At 37.0% G+C, this 21,125-nt stretch overlaps 1 protein-coding gene and 1 pseudogene across 2 annotated transcripts; both read right to left on the bottom strand.

Moving 5' to 3' along the window:
• Positions 1 to 3,842: 3,842 nt before the first annotated feature.
• LOC114315838 (uncharacterized) lies at positions 3,843 to 6,170 on the bottom strand (annotated as a pseudogene). Its single transcript, XR_014330773.1, has one exon. The product of XR_014330773.1 is annotated as an uncharacterized LOC114315838 (transcript).
• A 128-nt stretch (positions 6,171 to 6,298) lies between these two features.
• Positions 6,299 to 17,402, bottom strand: LOC114315883 (uncharacterized). The gene has a single exon (XM_082871005.1). The coding sequence runs from the start codon at positions 7,114 to 7,116 to the stop codon at positions 6,526 to 6,528; it is 591 nt and encodes a 196-aa protein (XP_082727131.1). The 5' UTR covers positions 7,117 to 17,402; the 3' UTR covers positions 6,299 to 6,525.
• Positions 17,403 to 21,125: the final 3,723 nt, after the last annotated feature.

Below are 21,125 nucleotides of genomic sequence, written 5' to 3'. Positions count from 1 at the left end.
GTGAATTACATTAAACAAAAGTTATGTTTGCCATAACACTTACATAGTTATTTATAATAATTTAAACCTTGTAGACTAAATAATCTAAAATTAAGAAGCAATAGACTAATCTAATTCTTGGAAACCAAGACACCTAAGAAATTAACAAAACAAAATCAAAACAAATTAAGAAACCTTATTCTAAAATATTTATACTAAATTACAAGATTTTGTTTATTATAAAATATTATATAAAAAATATTTTTTAAGAAAATAGATTTTCCTAAAATCTTGTCCTACCTCAGAACAGGAAAGCAACCATAAACTCTAATAAGAGAGAGCAATTTGAAAGTCACATTTAGGCCCTCTTGAATTTGGAAGTAGGACAGTGGTGCAGTGGAAAAGCAAATACAGACACTACTTTTGTAGTGGTTTTTGTCATTGCCACTTCACTGTTTACACAAATTATTTAATTCACCAGCAATCAACAGTAACCTACCCAGACATAAAGCCTCATTTGAGAATAAGATATTTTAGTAATTTTTTAATTTTTTTTTTGACTAAAATATGAGTTAAAAAAATTACTATGTTTAGAATAATTTTTTGATTTTTTACGAAAAGATATGCAAAAAGTAGAGAGAAAAGAAATTTTTTAATTTTTTGGTACGAATTATAGATTTTTTTTTATTTTTTTTAGTTTTTAATCTAAAAAAAGTTGTATGCCAAACGATATCTGAAAATTATTCTGAAAATCTAAGCGTAGATCAATGGTCCAGTCCACACCACAGCAAGTTTCAATCTATACTATATACTTCGTTTTTAGAATACTTTTTTCAAAATACACGACCCACTACATACTGAGAAAAAAACATGGTTTACTCACAGCTTAAAAAAACAACCACCCCACCTTTTTGGGTCACTTGTCACTCTAACGATCTGTATGTTTCAGCAAAAAATGTTTTCTTTTGCATTTCTTGCCGTTTGGTATGACATAAAACAAAAATTATCAAAAAATCAAGCTTATTTGGACATAAATGATATTAGCATTTAAAAAGTAAAACATTTTTAGATTAAAATCTTATTAATGTCACATTGTCACCACACTATCGGCACCACTACTGCAGCCACCATCCTACCACCATCGCCGTCACTACTACTACTACTACTACTACTACTACCACCACCACAACCCCACCTATGCCACCACCTCCATCACACTAACACCACAGCTACCACATCAGTTTCAAGGTTGCAATCAAACATATGAAAATATTTTCTACAAAAAATATTTTTCCCTTAAACAAACTGAGCGTAAATGTCTAAAAAACTCCAAGCAACCCTGCTTAACCTAAACACAAGCACAAAACAGTGCTCTCCATTCAGCTCTCTCCCTCTCCTTCTCCCTCTGTCTTAACAGCATAAGATATTTTTAGAGGTTATACAATAGATGAAAATATAGGAACATTCTTAAAACTAGGTGCTTTCACGGCTCTTCCTTTACTTCCAGAGTCCAAATTTCTGATTACTCATGGAATAAGAAATGATTTCAGGACCACCTTATTTCCAAAGCAATTAATTGTAAATATTAACACATTAGTTAGTGTTTGTGCTATATTTAGCCAAATATGTAGAAAATAATTTAGACGAGAACAAAAGGCAGATGTAATTAGACCATCTCCAACAGTGAATCAAACCTGGCATCAAATTTAAAATTTGGTGAAAAAGTCACTTTTTTAAGCTCCAACGTTTTCACCAAATCGATATCAAATCCAGAATTCAGCAAAAATGGTACCAAACTGAGTGCAGGCGAAGCATTTCACCAAAACACTATTCCTAACCGTTGGGATGAGACGAACGGGTCGACCACCCGGTTGACCAACCGGTCGCCCCAGAGAAAGTTCAGACAGTTCACAAAAAGGTTGAAACCAGTCAAAAAAAAAAAAAAAAAAAATTTTTTTGCCTAGGTGGTCGACCACCCGGTCGACCGGCCGGTTGACCACCCGGTCGACCACCAAAAGTTGAAAAAGTTCAAAAAAAAAGGTTCAAACCGGTAAAAAAAAAAAAAAAAAAAAAAAAAAAAAATTTGCCGTTACCGGTTGACCGGCCGGTCGACCGGCCGGTCAACCAACCGGTCGCCCAGCACAAATTTGATGAAACGGATTTGATGTTGAACCGTTGGAGCGCGAAGTATCAAATTAAAGAAATGACCCATTTTTGACTCAGATTTGGTGAAACATTTGGTACACCGTTGGAGATGCTCTTAGAGAAGAGTTCAAATGCACAAAGAATATCTAGTCAGGAACACCAGCAGATATGGTCACCATAACCCAAGAACACTATTGAATTCCTTGAGTTCCTATAACTAAGGGAAAATGAAGACGTCAACATTAACCATATCAAACCAATGTTGTCTTGTGCTTACTAAAATAGGATACAACAGGAATTCAACTTCCTCAATGACAGAACATCTATACTGTTTATATAAAGGCGACAGGTCAATTTCTTGTGAACAACAAAATGAAGTTGTGTAATGCTTTTTTTTAATTCCAAACCTATCCATAAAAAATAATTGTTTTAATGTATGTAAGAAGTTTGTTTGTCTTAACTGTCACCTCACAACAAAATTATAAAATCCATATATTCAAAACCATTCAACATATAACTGCTTCAATTACTTAATTTGATGTATTATATATACGCATTCCGTGTGCCACAATTTCTAGTATCTATTAAAGCTTGGTGAGCCTAAAGAGAGCAAATTGACACACCGAATTACTGGAATGGCACAAACCTATAGCCTGAGATGCTATTGCTATGCATGGTTGCTAGAATCTTATGATTTACGATTTAATTCATATGATTCGATATGAGTTAAAATCAAAATGATTTGATTCGTGTAGTTGAATCTTAAATTGAGTGAATCTTATGATTCAATCTTGATTTATTGCGATTCAGTTCAGTTTGCATAGTGCATGAAATGGTTTACATTTTTCGCAAAAAAAATAAAAAACAACAACAACTGCAGGCCTAACTGTGCTATCAGAGCAAGTTCACTGTCAGCCTACACACCATCAAGACCAAACCCAATCAAAACTTCAAATTTAAAGCTACTCTCTTGGTGCATACACCACAACAACCTCCAGAGTAATTCTGGCAAGATTTTTGTTTCCATCCTATATATTCTTCAATTTTTTTGCATGTATTATCCTTTTTAAAAGGGAAGATTTAATTTTAAGTGGTTTGTTTTAGCCGTATAGTTTTCAAGCAAAAACGGTGACTATCACAGACTTTACCTACAAAGTCGAACAGAATTGCCTAGAAACAGCTGCAAAGTAGTCCAAGTTTGTGACAGATTTGTTTCCTCAATCACTAATACTCTATTTTCATACTAAGAATTTAACATGAAAAAGTGTAGCATTTATACTGTCTAAGAAAATAGAAGCCGAGGTGAAGATCGTATATACCACTATCAAATCATTGAGTATAAAACTAGGGTGTACTAAAGAGAGCAAAGAGCTGATGAGAGCACTGCCAAACTCTATCCTGTTTGTTAAACAAGAAACAACTATCAAATTAGTTTTTAGGGGTAAGTTCTATTTGGTGATAAGATCATAGTTTAAATCTATGGTATTTGTTAGGTCTCTCTCACTCACACACACACTCACAGAGAAGTTTCTGGACCACCATAGTCTAAATTTTAATGATCTTGCAAAATTAGATTCCCATATTAGATCTCCAACTAACTCTTACTTGCCCCTAATAACACAATAATCATCCAACAAAATCAGTCTATTCTTCCACAAATGCTTTTTAATTCAAAACCATTCAAAAATAAAAGAAAGAAAGAAAGTTGGTAGCAAGAATTTCACCAGAAAAATCAATGTGAATAAATATATTCAAGTTATATCATTCAACTTATTCTAAATATATCAAAAATGTCATCAGATTTCAGTTTTCCATAATTACCTAAAAAATTTCCTTCAATTTTGCGTCATTCCTACCAAAAAGCTCTGTACTTTTCCCTCCAGAGCCAGCCATAAATCATCATCATCATATAAAGAAAAACAAACAATTACCCCCAAATCAACAACCCTCATTCATTCTCTGAAACTTTTGATTCCTCCTCTTCCCGTGAACTCGATCGCTCTTCTGAACCAGCCGAGGACGACAATGCCGAAGCCGATTCTTTCGCTTTCTCTTTCTCCAATTCCCTCACTGTTTCTTCCTCCGCCGCCTTCTCGGCCCTCAAGATCGGAGCATAATAGTCCGGATGAGCCTCCATACACTTCTTCAAAGCCCATGTGACCTCAAAACACTTGTTGAAAATGTCTTCCTTCTTCTTCTCAGCCTCTTTGATGCACTTTTCCCAAGCAACGAAATTGTCTCTGCACCCGCTTCCTTTCATGAACAGGCAAAACCCACACTCTCCCTCCTCCTCTCCTTCCTCTTCCTCTTCTTGATCTCCTTGTTCTGTATTGATTGGTGCCTGGTTTTCTAGGGTTTTGGGATCGTCCATTGGTGGATTTGGGACTTATTCTACTGGGGTTTGGGGTTCTAGGGTTTGGATTCGGGGGTTTCTTTCTCTGCTTGTTTTGATTCTGGGGTTGGTGAAGATTTGGATGAAGACATGGTGGTGGTGGTGGTGGTGGTGGTGGTGGTGGTGACTTTGGGTATCACTAGGGTTTGTTGAAGGTGTGGACAAAAGGCCTCCCATGGTCGACTCTAAAATCCTTAAACTCTCTCTCCTTCCTCAAAATTCTTGGAATTGTTTTTCTTTTCTTTTCTTAATTTTTCTAATTCTTTTCCTGGGTCAATAGGATTTTTATCTCCAAGAAAGTATATATATATATATATATTTGACAAAAACTTAGACAAATTTGATTGGATTAAAAGAGATTGTAAGTAAAAAATTGTGTTAAGTCTAATTTCTTGTGAACAACAAAATGAAGTTGTGTAATGCTTTTTTTTAATTCCAAACCTATCCATAAAAAATAATTGTTTTAATGTAGGTAAAACATTTGTTTGTCTTAACTGTCACATCACAACAAAATTATAAAATCCATATATTCAAAACCATTCAACATATAACTGCTTCAATTACTTAATTTGATGTATTATATATAGGCATTGCGTGTGCCACAATTTCCAGTATCTATCAAAGCTTGGTGAGCCTAAAGAGAGCAAATTGACACACCGAATTACTGGAATGGCACAAACATATAGCCTGAGATACTATTGCTATGCATGGTTGTTAGAATCTTATGATTTACGATTTAATTCATACGACTCGATATGAGTTCCAATCAAAAAAATTTGATTTGTACAGTTGAATCTTAAATTGAGTGAATCTTATGATTCAATTTTTGATTTATTGTGATTCAATTCTGTTTGCATAATGCATGAAATGGTTTCCTTTTTTTTGCAAAAAGAAAAAAAAAGAAAAAAAAAGAAAAAAGAACAACTTCAGCCCCAACTGTGCTATCAGAGCAAGTTCACTGTCAGCCGACACACCATCAAGACCAAACCCAATCAAAACTTCATATTTAAAGTTACTCCCTTGGTGCATACACCACAACAGCCTCCAAGTAGCTCTGGCAAGATTTTTGTTTCCTTCCTATAAATTTCTTTGATTTTTTTGCATGTATTACCCTTTTTAAAAGAGAAGATTTAATTTTAAGTGTTTGATTTAGTAGGTTAACTGTGAACGTGTAGTTTTCAAGCAAAATCGGTGACTATCACAAACTTTACCTACAAAGTTGAACTGAATTTGCCTAGAAACAAATGCAAAGTAGTCCAAGTTTGTGATAGATTTGTTTCCTCAATCACTAATACTCTATTTTTATACTGAGAATTTAACTTGAAAAAGTGTAGCATTTATACCGTCTAAGAAAATAGAAGCTGAGGTGAAGATTGTATATACCTCTATCAAATCATTGAGTATAAAACTAGGGTGTACTAAAGAGAGCTAAGAGCTGATGAGAGCACTGCCAAACTCTATCCTGTTTGTTAAACGAGAAACAATTATCAAACTAGTTTTTAGGAGCAAGTTCTATTTGGTGATAAGAACATAGTTTAAATCTATGTTATTTGTTATCTCTCTCTCACTCACACACACACTCACAGAGAAGTTTCTGGACCACCATAGTCTAAATTTTAATGATCTTGCAAAATTAGATTCCCATACTTGATCTCCAACTAACTCTTACTTGCCCCTAATAACACTACAATCATCCAACAAAATCAATCTATTCTTCCACAAATGCTTTTTAATTCAAAACCATTCAAAAATAAAAGAAAGAAAGAAAATTGGTAGCAAGAATTTCACCAGAAAAATCAATGTGAATAAATATATTCAAGTTATATCATTCAACTTATTCTAAATATATCAAAAATATCATCAGATTTCAGTTTTCCATAATTACCTAAAAAATTTCCTTCAATTTTGCACCATTCCTACCAAAAAGCTCTGTACTTTTCCCTCCAGAGCCAGCCATAAATCATCATCATATAAAGAAAAAAAAACAATTACCCCCAAATCAAGAACCCTCATTTATTCTCTGAAACTTTCGATTCCTCCTCTACCTGTGAACTTGATCGCTCTTCCGAACCAGCCGAGGACGACAATGCCGAAGCCGATTCTTTCGCTTTCTCTTTCTCCAATTCCCTCACTGCTTCTTCCTCCGCCGCCTTCTCGGCCCTCAAGATCGGAGCATAATAATCAGGATGAGCCTCCATACACTTCTTCAAAGCCCCTGTGACCTCGAAACACTTGTCGACAATGTCTTCCTTCTTCTTCTCAGCCTCTTCGATGCACTTTTCCCAAGCAATGAAGTTGTCTCTGCACCCGCCTCCTTTCATGAACAGGCAAAACCCGCACTCTCCCTCCTCCTCTCCTTCCTCTTCCTCTTCTTGATCTCCTTGTTCTGTATTGATCGGTGCCTGGTCTTCTAGGGTTTTGGGATCGTCCATTGGTGGATTTGAGACTTGTTCTACTGGGGTTTGGGGTTCTAGGGTTTTGGATTCGGGGGTTTCTTTCTCTGCTTGTTTTGGTGAAGATTTGGATGAAGACATGGCTGTGGTGTGTTGACTTTGGGAATCACTAGGGTTTGTTGAAGGTGTGGACAAAAGGCCACCCATGGTCGACTCTTAAACCCTTAAACCCTCTCTCCTTCCTCAAAATTCTTGAAATTGTTTTTCTTTTCTTTTCTTAATTTTTCTAATTCTTTTCCTGGGTCAATAGGATGCTTTCTCTCCAAGAGAGTAAATATATAGAAAATTGCTTGGGAACATTAATTAGTACTCTCACTAATTAGGCTCCTACTAATTAGGTGGCAGTGGATCTCGTCATTAATGATGTGATGTTTTAGTTTTGGAGTTGTGTTTTTTTTTTTTTTTTTTACTTTTTTAATATATTAGTGCTATTAATGGTGATGTTTTTAGTGGGATGAATCATTGTTGAAATATATATATATATATATTGGAAAAAAAAAAAACTCAGACAAAATTGATTGGATTAAAAGTGATTGTAAGTAAAAAATAGTGTTAAGTCTAATTTGCAATCCAAATTTAGCTGGCTAGGGTAGGTTTGGAATGAGGGTTGACTTTTTAATTTTTTAATTTTTTTTGATTATTTTGACTTGGGATTAAAAAGTTTTATTTAGAGCATCTCTAGTGGTGAATTTCTTTTTTCATCAAATCTGAGAAAAAAAAGGATAATTTTCTCAATTTGATATCACTGGCTTCAACGGTGAACTTTCATCAAATTTACGCCGAGACAACCGGTTGGTCGACCGGTAAGGGCAAAAAATATATATATATATATATATATTTTTTAAATTGTTTGAACCTTTTTTGAACTGTTTGAACCCTTTAGTGATCGATCGGTAAGGCAAATTTTTTTTTGAATTGTTTGAACCTATAAATTTGAACTGTTTGAACTTTTTAGTGGTCGACCGGTTGGTCAACCGGCTAATCGACCGGTTCCTCTCCCCCAACGATAACAAACAGTAATTTGCTGAAATCTGGGCGCGTTCTCACTTTGGTGAAATGTTTGGTGAATTCTCGATTTGATACCGATTTGGTGAAATCGTTAGAGCTCCAAACAGTAATTTTTTCACCAATTTTCAAATTTGATGCCAGGTTCGGTGAACCGTTAGAGATGGTCTTAGGATAGACTTTTAGTTTTTTTGATTTTTTTGAGATAAAAAATGAAATGATTATAGTTTGGATGTGACATTTTATCTTATTAAGATAAAAATTTATTTTATATTTTTATAACTATTTTAACTAAAAAAATCCCGTTTAACTTATGTCAAATGACGGCTAAACCTAACTCAAGTATAACACTAGGGCTAAAGTTAGAATTGCCAAATTTACCAATATATATTTTCAATTAGGCTAATTAATATTAGAGGAAATATCATATCAGTTGTATGTACAAAAAAAATAATTGCAAATCGATAATAAATTTTATAAATATTAATAATTGAAATTATAATTTTTTTCATAAATTGATAATTATTTTCTAAGAAGTGAATTGAATTGTAATTTTCTCTTAATATTACACAATATTTTTTATTATAAAATTATTTATATCAAAACAAATAATTTATATAATGAAAGAGACATAGAGAAGAAAGGTGAGAACTGAATAATCAATGTGCCTATGTGATGGTTTTTGTCATTTTTGATTTTTTTTTTTTTAAAAAAAAAGCAGGTAAGATTTTAGTTAGCTTTTTTGGCTTTCAAGGGTTAATAGTGTAAATTTAAACGTGCTAGTAAGGATCAATTAGTTCTTACAGAATTTATAATTGCCAACCAATTATCAAGCGATTGTATTGAAATTTTTTCAGCTACAATGAAGAGAACTTTTACTGGTAGCTTGTTTAGGAGAAAATTATGAATAGTAACAAGTAAATATAATTTAGAAATCGAATTTCATTAAGCGAATGAGAACTTACAATGAAGTTACAATGACCCAGCCTCGACGAGGTACACAACAACAAACTACTGAAAAATTACTCCTAAGAATTGAAGTGCAGTATAGGAATTAAAGTGTTGGAAATGTAAAAACCTGGAAATGTAAAAAAACTAGAAAGAAAATATGAAGTAAATAACTGGATTTCTGGATCTGAGTCCCTCTACTTCTGTTTAGCCCTCTCTGCTATTTATACTCTTTAGTGATACCATCGAAGTAGCCTTCTAACCGTGAAAATACGTTTCCATGATCTCTGGTCATGGCTTTGCTCAACTAGTTCTCAATATGCCTCTTTTGCAGTTAAGCTTTCCTTTTAAATTTGAATTTGAATTTGAATTTGAATTTGAATTGTAGGTAACCGTTAGACTACGTCATCTTGCGCCTTTTGACTATTCAAATGCCACGCAGATCCGATACTACCAATATGAGCTGCCACGTGTCTGTCTTGATTGGAGACTTGCTTTAATTCTCCAAATTGCTCTTTAGGTGCCATATGTCACTCTGCTATTGGCTTTTACAATTTATACAGCCAACATTACCCCCCGCACTAATATATCCAATACTTGGTGATATTAGTGGACTAGTACAATCTACCTACGTCCTAGGACGTGCATGGACTCCGTATATTCTGGAAGTATAATTGCTTTTTGAATAATGAAGTAGTGAACTTCATTAAATCCTTGTGCTTTGCACTTTCATTCTTTAAGTAGACGAAAAGACTGGTACGTCCCCAATGGCCAATCACACATTCTCTTACATTGATCGAGCATACGAGGAGTCTTTGGAAGATGATGGTAGGCCTCGAAAGAACCTTAATGCATTTATTGGCTACACCTATCCGCCTCCATTTATACAAGTTATGGAAACTTTTGCAAATTACCAACCTTTAGACCAAGAATCTGCCAACTGTAGACCGCCCGAACTCTCTCGCCGCGCCTCTCCTTTCGGAGAGGGCGCGAATTGGGTCCGTGCTACCACAGTTTGGACTCCTGTCACGGTTCTGAATCTAATCTCACAAAGTGCAATGTAAGACTGACAAATCACCAAAGAGTCCAAATCTGGCAATCGGTTTTGGAAAATCGATTTTGAATAAAAAAAGCGCCAAACATGGACTGCTTTGCCAGATTACATAGTCGCCACCTAAATATTTTAATTTTGGAAAATTTAGGAAACCCTGACTAGTGCCAAAGGCCACGTGTCCGTTATCACTAAAGTTGCCTCGGCTTGGGAACTTGGGTACGAGAAGAGAAGGTCCTAAAATGAGCACCCCTACTCACTCGATCAAAGGATCGGCCTCTACTAAACATGATATGTTGTTTTATAAACCTCATGTGTTCTTATTCCGATTATTAGCTAACTTACTATGTGATGCACACAGCACACAAGTATAGACTCGATCATGAGAATTGGAACAAAACAACTCATGTTTGTTTTTGGAAATGGTTTGAAAGTGCTACTCGCAAGTAGGCTAAAGCGCGGATTCGCCACTCTCAAGTGGGCTTAAAAAATGATTTGTCACTTCGCAAAGTGGGCTTAAAACTCACATTTGATGAATTGTTCCAATTCAAGTAATAAAGCCTTCATCCACAGGCATTCATGCAGTTAATCACTTAAGCACATAGCCTCATGGCAAGCATGCTAACATGGCAACACTCACACTCATGCAAGGATACTAAAGTGTAAACACTTACAGTGTACTCCAAGCCAAAACAAAAATGGTTAGAAATATGCATGATTCCTAACTATGTTAAAATGCCTAATGCAACGCATGTAAAAATGCAATTAAAATAGGCTTGGCTATCTAAAATGGCATATAAATGCAACTTGATAACATGCTTTGAAACACGTATTCAAGTATGTATTGAAATACAATGCAGTTTGAATGATATGCCGAGCCCGGTGCATGCAATACAAATGAATGATGCAAATATGCAAGCATAAGGTATGCTAATTGAAAAATGCCCTAAAACTAACTGTCGAAAGCAGTTAAGTAAAAAATGAGAAAGAAGTGGGGTTGGAAGACATACACACACACGCACCCTTATTACAATATTTCGCCCTCGTGAAGGGGGTCCGAATGAATAAGAACGAAGTCATGCTAAGCTAAGCTACTTATTACAAACCAATTAATTAACTAACTCTACCTAATTAATTATTACAACACAAATTGAAATAAATAGCTATGCTAAGCTAATTAGAATATTACAAAACAAATTGAATGATTAATTACACAAACTAATCATAAGTAATGAAATGGCCTCGCGAGCGAGGGAGACATGCATGCTCGGTTGGCGTCGTCCCAAAAATCCATTACTTTGCCGTCAATTGCCTCTGTTTGCACTTGCCTCGGTTTCTGAACATTGAACCAAACTCCACACTGTTTCTACACCAAAATAGGATCATTTCTGCACAAAATTGAACTGGTGGTCGGTCGGCCACAAAAAGTGACTGTTGGCCACCTCAACTGGCCGGTCAGCTAGTGAAAGTGGTCGGTCGGCTACCTCAAGTGGCCGATCGGCCACCTTCTTTTCCAGGCTTCTGGTTTTGCTGCAACAGAGAGCAACAGAGGCACAACAATGTATTTGCAAGGAAATGTATGTACTGCCACTCTCCTCATCATGTCTCAAACCAATCAAGCATCTCAATGCATGATGGCCCGAAAACTGAGCTTGTACAAGCTTAGTGAATGCACAAACAATACACAAAATGCCTGCACCCTATATCATGCATGATCAAGGGTGTTGGCGACCAAGAAATGCAAGACGTTTCATCACTATGAGTATAAAACGTCCCACATTTCTTGTGTTTGGATTAACGTCCGATCCAAACACATGCAATGCAACATAACCATGCTTATCTTTTACATGTTTTACTTGGTCCATTCCTTGTTTACACATTTTAGCTTACCAATTAATTTATTAACCGGTTAAGTTCAATGTGAAAAAGTCATTTAATTAGAAATGTGGCCTAAGCCACAAGTGCCTTGAGCATGAAAGAGGTTTCATGCTGTTGGTTAGTAGAAATCCTCAAGGGAGGATTAAAACCATTAGGCATGCGAACTTCAATTCCATACCCAAGCCATCAAGGGGCTCAAGACCACTTTCAAAGTGAATGAAAGATTGAAATAATGGAGTGCAATGACACATATTTCAGCATTGAAATAACATGCTAAGTGACTCAAAATCATACAAACAACTCATGTAATGCATGTTAGAGTCATAAAGTATCAAAGCTAGTGAAGTGTATTACACTAGAAGCATACATTATCAAGCTCAAACAACAAAACCAGCCATGGACAAACCTAAAACATGCCAAATCAGTGGCCTAAACATGCTGAAACTTAGGCACAAAAGACAAGGAAAGCATGCTCATTTATTGGCTCGCAAGCAAGGCATAAGGAACAACTCTCAAAAGCAATTAAAGAGTGATATATGTGCGGGTGTGACAGAGGTATATGCTCTGAAATTACATGCTAAATGATGCCATATCATGCAAATAACTCAAATAAAGCATGCTAGAAGCCTTAAATCACAAAGCTAGTAAAGGCCAACTCTACTATAACTATACAAAGCAAACCTCAAAAGGCCAAGACCACTCAAAATAGTCCTAAAGCATGCTAAATCAGAGCAAAAAACATGCTGGAGTGTAGCATACACATGCTAGGTTAATAGGCTAAACCATCAAGTACACTAGGCTAGTAAGCAAGTTTACACTACAAATGCAAGATGCAAGCAATGAGTGGCCAAACCAGCCAAAAACAGAGTTTAAACATGTTAAAATATAACCAAAAACATGCTCAAACTAAGCTAAGACAAGTCACAAAAACATATTATTTTGCAAGGCTAACTAGGCATAGCATGGAGAGACAAGGAGGGGAGGCCCCCCCTCCTATTTGGGACCTCAAAACAAGTTTTCTACCACTGAAATTCCTCTGGAAATTAGTGGTTAAAGGGCAAAAAAAAAAAGGTTGTTTGAAATGCTTTAAATTTGGCTCAACACTTAGCAAATAAGCAACAAAGGAGGGGGGGGGACCACCCCTAACTTCAAAGAGGCCTCAAACCATCATTTTAAACACTTAAAAACAGAGGTTTTTGTAGTTGACAACTAGGCCAAAATTAGCATGCAAAGGTGGCCAAGATTGTGTACAAAAATAAGCTTAAAATAGGGAGATGCTCACCCTAGAAGCACAGCACAAGAACATCCACTTTTTTTGAGCCAAAACCAACCTTCAGTAGCCCAAAATAGGTTCCAAGGGACCTCAACCCAAAGATAATCAACTTTGGTTAAGGAAGTGCATGCAAATATGTAGGGAATTTTCACTTTCAAGCCTAAAATAAGAGGAGAGAGAGAGAATTCTAGAGAGATAGGAGAATTTGCTCACAAATTTTCTAGAGAGAGAGGCTCCCCAAAATTGCTAACCTTCCAATATATGAGATATGGCTTCAATGTATAACAAAAATGGAGCTTTGGTCAAAAATATCTGAAGCTAGAAATATCTGGAGCAGTGTAGGACAACTGAAGGAGAAATATCTGCAAATTCCGGGCTTTCTGGACACTAGTGGCCGACTGACCACTTCAACTGGCCGATCAGCCACTTTTTCTGGCCAACAAGGATCATTTTTGGCCGGCATATGGCCGGCATGCTCCATTTGTGGCCGGCATATGGCCGGCATGCTCCATTTGTGGCCGGCACACTCCCACAGGGGCTAACAACAAAAACTAGTCCCTGGTCCTGACTTCAACCAGGCATAACTCCTTCATCTGGACTCCTTTTCAGGTCATTATTAAGCCTAAATTGAAACCCCAGAAGTCTTCTTTCCAATAGTTGTAGCCTCACCTTAAAATTCAAATTGTGCTAAGAGATATCTCTCTTTTAGTGAAGACTGCTCAATTTCAGCTCAATCAGATTGATGGTCAAGTTCAACCAGCCATATCTTCCTCATCTGGCCTCGGCTTGAGAAGATTCTTGAGTGAAAAATGAAGCCCCGAAAGTCTTATTTCCAACAGTGGTGGCCTCATAGCTGAAATCCAAGTGTAAAAATGGATAGGCCCGATTTAGAGAGGGCTGCTTGACTCTCTCTTAACGATTCATGCCCATCTTCTTTCCCAACTTGGTTTCTTCTCTCTGCTCTTCTTTTCTTTAACTCCAAACCTCTAAACAAGATGTTTTAAAGATTTTTTTCAAAGAGTTCACCTCTTCTTCATTTATTCCCACTTTGTCCTTGCTCGGTTTATCGAAAAGCACAATATTTAACAAAATGCGCGTCTCGGAACATCGTAAAAGCATTTTCAAAAATGTTTTGAAAGAGAGAGTTTTAAGATCTAAAATCTTTTTAGTCCAAAAATGGAGTGTGAGGTTTGGATTTGACGTTCTCCTTGCTAAAGAAATTGAACCTTTGCATAGCATAGCCTACATCATCAAGTAAGCAATCAGTAGTGTCCAAGTCTTAAGGGCGGTCAAAAGTGGGGTGTCTACACCAACTACAAACCTTTGGACCAAGCATTTGCAGAAATGGATCTTGGAAGCTCCTCTTCTACCCCACCACTCTCTGCATGGGACAAAACTGCTTTTTCTTCCTCCAAGTCCACTGGCTGGGAAAGTTGGTCAAAACCTGATGAACCCCAATTAAGGGAGCTGATTCATCATCGATTTGCTGAATTCGATGATCCCCTTTCTGTTCATCTTTCTGTTCGAAGCTCAGTGGTTTACCCCTATGTACCCATTGATCACCGAAGCAGTCTGGAAGACAACTTGCTTATGGCATGGTACACGTCTTCTATACCAGCGAAGATAGTGTGAGAAACTCCTCATCCAAACAAAGCACAGGAATATAATCCGTCATTCTTGGCTAAGAAGGCAAAACTTTGCTCTTTTGACTGGCTCAAATGCGTAAATGACCCCCAGTTCCCATCTTCCTTCGGGATAGATCCCTCTGCACCTCCTCTCCCTCAGAATTCTCGTTGGATGGAGGAATTGAAACTTACTCTTTTCGAGAATTAATTTTTTCCTTCTTACCAACCTCCAGCTCTTCTAACTGTATTCGAGTGATACAAAGCTTAGCTTCTGCTTATTGCCTTCTCTCACTTGCCTTTCAATGTTCTTGGAGACGAGATTCCTCACTCCTTCTTCATTGGTACAAAATTTCCTTGGCTACCAGTGACTCTTTGGACAAAATCACAGCCAATCAAATTCAGACACAGTACGAACTAGAAAACCTTATTGAAGAACATGATGACTTCAAGAATAAGGATTTAGTGTACTGGGATGATTTAAATATAGACGAAATGAAGCAAGGCTTGAAAGAGACAGTGTTTGAGGTGAAAGTTGAACAACTTTTTTATCAAATAAGAGCATACTAGCTGCAACAACCTAGCTTTGATAGGATAGAAAATAAAATAAAAAAAGAACATAAGTTCATTGAACACTGCTAGGTTAAATTTAATGAACTAGTTACTTTTTCTATTCCCTATTATTATGAAATCGAATTCATAGCCAAGTAAGCCTTTCTAATGTAATTACTTACACATCAATAAAATTAGGAGTTTTCTTTCCCTATTTGACACGATCTGATTCTATGTTCCAATTGCATGCTTGTGACGATTTTATTCACACAATTCAAATAAAATTAGAGCTTCAAATTAACCAATTTTTGCTTCGAAGCCTGATTTAAACATCTCCAAAGTATGGAATATTTGAAGCCTGATTTGAATATCTCCAAAGTATGGAATATAATTGACAATTTTGCCTTAGGTCTTCTTATTCCAATCGCATGGTTAACATAATCCAACAGCTTTGAATTAACCAACCTTTGTATCAAAGTTGCTTTTAAGTGCTTCGAAATATGGAACTACTTTTAAAAGTAACAATGCTGCTTCCCCAAAAAAGGTTTATTTTGACAGAAAATCCCAAAAGGAATTTTTCATGTTCAGGTAAGTCTTTTTGGATTTTGATTCTTTACTTGACTTAGCACTGGCTTTGCAACTTTGAAGTCTAAAACATTAAATAAGAATCAAATTCCAACTATAGAATACTTCAAAGTTCACTTCGAAGGATTTTACCTTTTACAAAAAACCTACGAGCAAGTCCCCAATCCTTTCGAAGCAGATCAAACCTAAACATTCTTGCATTCTTAGGCATAAAACGTGTTTCGAAGTCAACTACCTGCTCTTGGAGCCCTAGCTGGATGTTTGACATTTGGCTTTGAAGCCAAATCCTGGCTTCGAAGTCAAATATCTATTTTCGAAGCCAATTTGAGTATTTGAGATACGTTTCCCTCCCAAACAATCACCCTTGAGAGAAACTTTCTATGTTGTACTTTCAGGACTCTTTTAAATTTTAAGACAAAGGCTTAAACTCATATGGGTTCCAAAATCAATCAAACAATTATCTCGAGTCTTTTTATCCATTTAGATTGATTGGGCATCTTCCGAACAAAAAGGTTTAAAAAACCCTTTCTCTTCGCGCTATTAACACTTGCTCGCCCAAAATACAAACCCTTCATTTCTATTGTTTTTTTCTCATCTTTACTCTTTTTCTCAACTTCTTCCTCCGAAAACTTCTATTAATGGCTTCTTCCTCCTTGAAAGTACTAGTTGTGCATCCGTAGCTTTGACGAGGATTATCGCTGAAGTATGTGAGAAGTACAAAGTTGGCGAACAAAGTGTTATCGATGGGCACATTTTCATTTCCTGTCGTCACGAGCAACAAAAATGTGTGCTTGGGCCCATTTTTAAGGAGACTTTTGCCCAGCTTCCTACTTTTATACTCGTGTTTGGAGGATCACTGCCTCCTCTATGAAGGTGGTCTTGATTGGGAAAGCTGGAGGATGAACTGACCCCATCGCTGCTGGCCCACAATAAGGCTAGAATGGGAGGAATGGTACGATCGAGTTATTTTCGCCAGGTTATTGGATCTCCAAGAACTTTTCCTTTTCGATGCCCTTCAACTATCCAGGTTCACTATTTTCAGAGGATCTATTTTTAATACCTGCTGCTCTTTGTTTTTGGAACTCTACTTTTAATTTCTTCTAATTTAGATGTGGTATGAAGGCCCCTACTGTCATTGACATCTGCCATCTTTTAGGGTTATCCCCTATTGGCACTCCCTTTGGTCTAGACTATCTTGACCTTAAGGTCTCTTTTTCTATTCCTCCTCTGAACTCATCCTATAGTGACTTTGTCAAATCTGAGAACAAAAGGGAAGGTCTTGTAACTGATAGGGAACTCTTTTCTTTTTTATTGTATTGGCTTTGTAAATTCCTCTTCTGTACCTCTTCTCAAAGGATTATACCTGAGTTTGCCCCTCTCGCCAAAGCTTTTGTTTTGCATAAAAATGTAACTTTAGCTCCATATGTTTTGGGTTACGTCTAAAGAACTTGCTTCTAATTTTGTGAAAAACCCATAGACGCCAATTAGGGAGGCCCTATTTTAGATACTCCAACTCTGACTTTTTGCATACTTCACTGACTTGCACTCTAAATGCCTAAGATTTCTATTACCAGACCCTACCTCTTACGACATGAAGTTTGCCAGGGTCTTTCTTTATCCTTCCAATTTTGCGTTCTACTTTTCTTTTTTCCATCGACTTTCAACATCCTCTTCTAGCCTCTTTTTCTGTCCCTTCGAAGCCAACATTGGACCAACCTAGCTAAGGGCCTTTTTGGATGGCAAGTCCTTCTCTAAGCCTCAACACAAAGATATGTGGGTTTCCATTCTGATTCCGAGGCACTATAAATCCTAGAGCTTATAACTGTATTTATGAGCCCTATTGCCCTACCCAATTTACTAGGCAATTTGGATTCACTCAGGGGATTCCTATCTCTCTTTGCAACCAATCCAACTCAAATCTTATAAGCAGAGAACTAAAGGTTCCAAGGTCTAGACTGGAGGAAGCAACCTTCAAGTTGATCCAAGACTTAATTGATTTTGAATACTTACCCTTCATTCCTCAAGGCAATACATTGAAAAGATACCAGAATTGGTGGACGGCCAATATGGCGGTGCACTTGGTCATCCCTCCTCAAGATTTGTTAGTGGGACTAGATGTGCCTTAGGCCAAGTCCAAGGGTACTAGGATCATCACTTCCTCTACTGCCCCTACTATCTCAGCTCCTACTCCTACTGCCACAAGAACTATTCCTCCTGCCCCATCTCCTCCTCCTAGAGTTACTAGAGTTGCTTCGAAGAAAGTCGTGCACTGCTGCCTCCTTTTTTTTTTTCTTTTCTCTTTATGATGCCTTACTTAGTTATTTATAGCCTCTCTTTGGTGTAGGAGCCTCACATGAGGACTTTCCTCAGAGAGTTCAAGCCTTGAATATCCTTAAAGGCAAGCAGCAACAACAGAGGAAGAGAGAACTTTTGCTTGACCTTAAAGAGGAGACACCTGAGGTTTCTATAGAAGAGGAAGAAGTAGGGAAAGGGAAAGAAACACCATTGAAGAGGAGGAAGAAAATAATAGTTTCTCTTTCTGACCATCCTGAAGAGGAGACTCCTAAGGTTCCCATAGAAGAGGAAGAAGCAGAGAAAGAGAAAGAAACACCATTGAAGAGGAGGGAGAAAATAACAATTTCTTTTTCTAACCTTGTTGGTGATCTTATTCACGAGGTAGCTGGCAAGGCTATGGAAGAAAAACATTCTAAAGAAATTATCGTATTTAAGAGGTCTAAAAAAAGAAGGCAACAGCAAATACTAAAGGATGAAACTGCTGCTGCTAATGCGCTACAAAAGGAGGCTGCAAGAAAAAAACAGACTGTTGAGCTCTATGCCCTTCGCAGCTCTCCAATCATTATCAATACAACCTCTAAGGCTGGTAATTTCTCCCTTAACTCCTTTTGATTCCCTCTCAAGACTTAACAAAAAGAATTAACATTTTCTTTCTATTTTCTTTTTATGCAACAACATTCATTCCTCCTCCGACATTGGCCTCTTTGGTCTCAAAAGGAACAATGAAGGCTTATACTGAAGTGCCAATGATTATAGAGCCTATTCAAATGGTACTTCCACTTCTCAGCTCTACATCCTCCATGCCTTCTTTTTTAAATTAAAACATTCCACCTTCTTTATGCCTAGGCTTAACACCATACGTGCCCTATCTATCTTTCTTTTCCTCTCATTTTACTTCTCCCATAATCATGGCTGCTTTTATATCACTTGAGAGAATTCCAGTGGTCACTTCATGGTCAGTGATAACTAGTACTCGCAAGGAAGATACTGGTGGCTCACCAATTTTCTTTCAACCATCCAGCTCTAGTCTCTCTTCTTTAGACTTGCTGGTAGCCAGGACTATTGACTCTGCGAGAGGAATTTCTATCCCTTCATCTATTTCCATGCTTCCATCTCTTCATTCAACTAACAATTCCTCTGTACTAATAATGTTAGAGGAGGAGATAGACATCTTCAAAGCTTAGCTAGCCAGCTTGTTTGGCATCACTTCACCAGCTTGGGTACCAAGCAGTGAGACTGAGCCATTGGCCCTTGCTGATTCCTTGCTAGAGATTTTTTAGAGCTCCTTTACTGCTGCTGAAGCCTCTTTACCTCGAGTGGACTTGGGCACTTGCTTGGATTTACTGCAAACATTTTCGAGGATTCCATTTGAAGCTTTGCAAAGACCTATCATCAAGGATGGTTTCCTAAAATGTTACCAGGCCTTCGAGCAATCTGATCTGGCCTTTTCAAGCTGCCTATCTCAGGCAGCAGCCACCATAGACTTTTAAATCAATATTTGCCAAATGGCTAAGGCTGTAGAAGAAAAACTACTGAAGGGTAAGGAGTTTGTATCCCACATCCATGCTGAAGTATTTGAATTGAAGGGACAATACTCTTATGCATCCCAGTTTCGATCCCAGTTGTTGGAGAAGAAAGCTCAGTTGGAAGAAGAGCTAGCAACAGTCAACCTAGCCTTGGATCGAAATGCCAAGAAGCTACAAATTACTAACCAAGGGCTGGCTGATAAAAAACAAGACATGGCTACAACCATTCAGATGTTCCCATCCTTTAGAAGTAAAGAATCAATAAAGAAACAATTGAAACACTGTACTGATTTTTGGGCCAATTTGTGACTGCATGTATCTAATTCTTTATAAAATGAAAAACCTTTTATTATCTGTATGGGTGTATCATGCTCTATCATTATACTATTTAGCACTTTCTACACTCTGTGTGTCTCCCACATAGTTGGATAATAAGGCTTCAAGTACCTACCATTAATTTGCTTGGGATGCACATATCCATTCAGATTTCTCAGATAGTATGCTCCCCCAGGCAAGACTCTATGAATTTGATATGGTCCTTCCCAATTAGGTGACCATTTGCCAAACTTATGGCTTTTAATTCCTATTAAAAGTATTGTCTTTCATACCAAATTACCTTCATTAAAGCTAATGTGCCTGACTTTCTTATTATAGTTTTTGGCTGCCTTCTTCTTTTGGAAAAGAATACTAATGCCAAACTTCTAGCTTCATCTACACTTTCCAAGTCCAAGAACATGCTTTGATGGAACTGCTCAGAAGTTAACTGGTCCTAACATTTTACCCTTAAAGATTTAATATTAATTTCCACATGTGACACATCATCATGTCCATATACTAAGGCATAATAAGTGATTCCTGTACTTGACCTTGAAGAAGTTCTATAGGCCTACAACACATCTAACAACAAGTTATATCAATCCCTAGGATTGTCTTCCACAACTCTTTGTATTCCTTTTTTTAAGGATTTGCTAGATGACTTAGCCTGACCATTTGCTTGTGTATAATAAGGGGCAGAATTAACAAGGCTAACTCCAAACTCTGCTACAAAAGATTTTACCATCTTTCCATCAAAAATAGTCAAATTCTCTACAGTTATGGTCTGTGGGATGCCAAACCTATGGATCAATTCCTTGATAAATTCAATAACTTCAGTCTGATCCACAGTCTTATAAGGCTTAGCTTCAACCCATTTAGTGAAGTAATTTGTGACCACTAGAATGAAACAATGTTGCTTCGAAGAAGGTGGATATATTTTCCCTATCATATCCATTGCCTATTCTCTAAATGGCCATGGCTTTACTATTGCATGCAAATCAGCTATCGAAACATGTCTTATCATGCCATGCTTCTGGCATGCCTGACATCCTTTTGCATACTCTATGCAATCCTTTAGAATGGTTGGCCAATAGTAGGAATGCCTT

This window comes from Camellia sinensis, chromosome 5 (assembly GCF_055761805.1).
Source record: "Camellia sinensis isolate YWXY chromosome 5, ASM5576180v1, whole genome shotgun sequence".
In the NCBI taxonomy this organism is placed as follows: Eukaryota; Viridiplantae; Streptophyta; class Magnoliopsida; order Ericales; family Theaceae; genus Camellia; species Camellia sinensis.
This window is presented reverse-complemented; position numbering and strand designations above follow the sequence as displayed.

Bases quoted from the DNA above. Each gene is read 5' to 3' on its own strand.
- LOC114315883 (XM_082871005.1), bottom strand. From the start codon at position 7,116: ATGGGTGGCCTTTTGTCCACACCTTCAACAAACCCTAGTGATTCCCAA.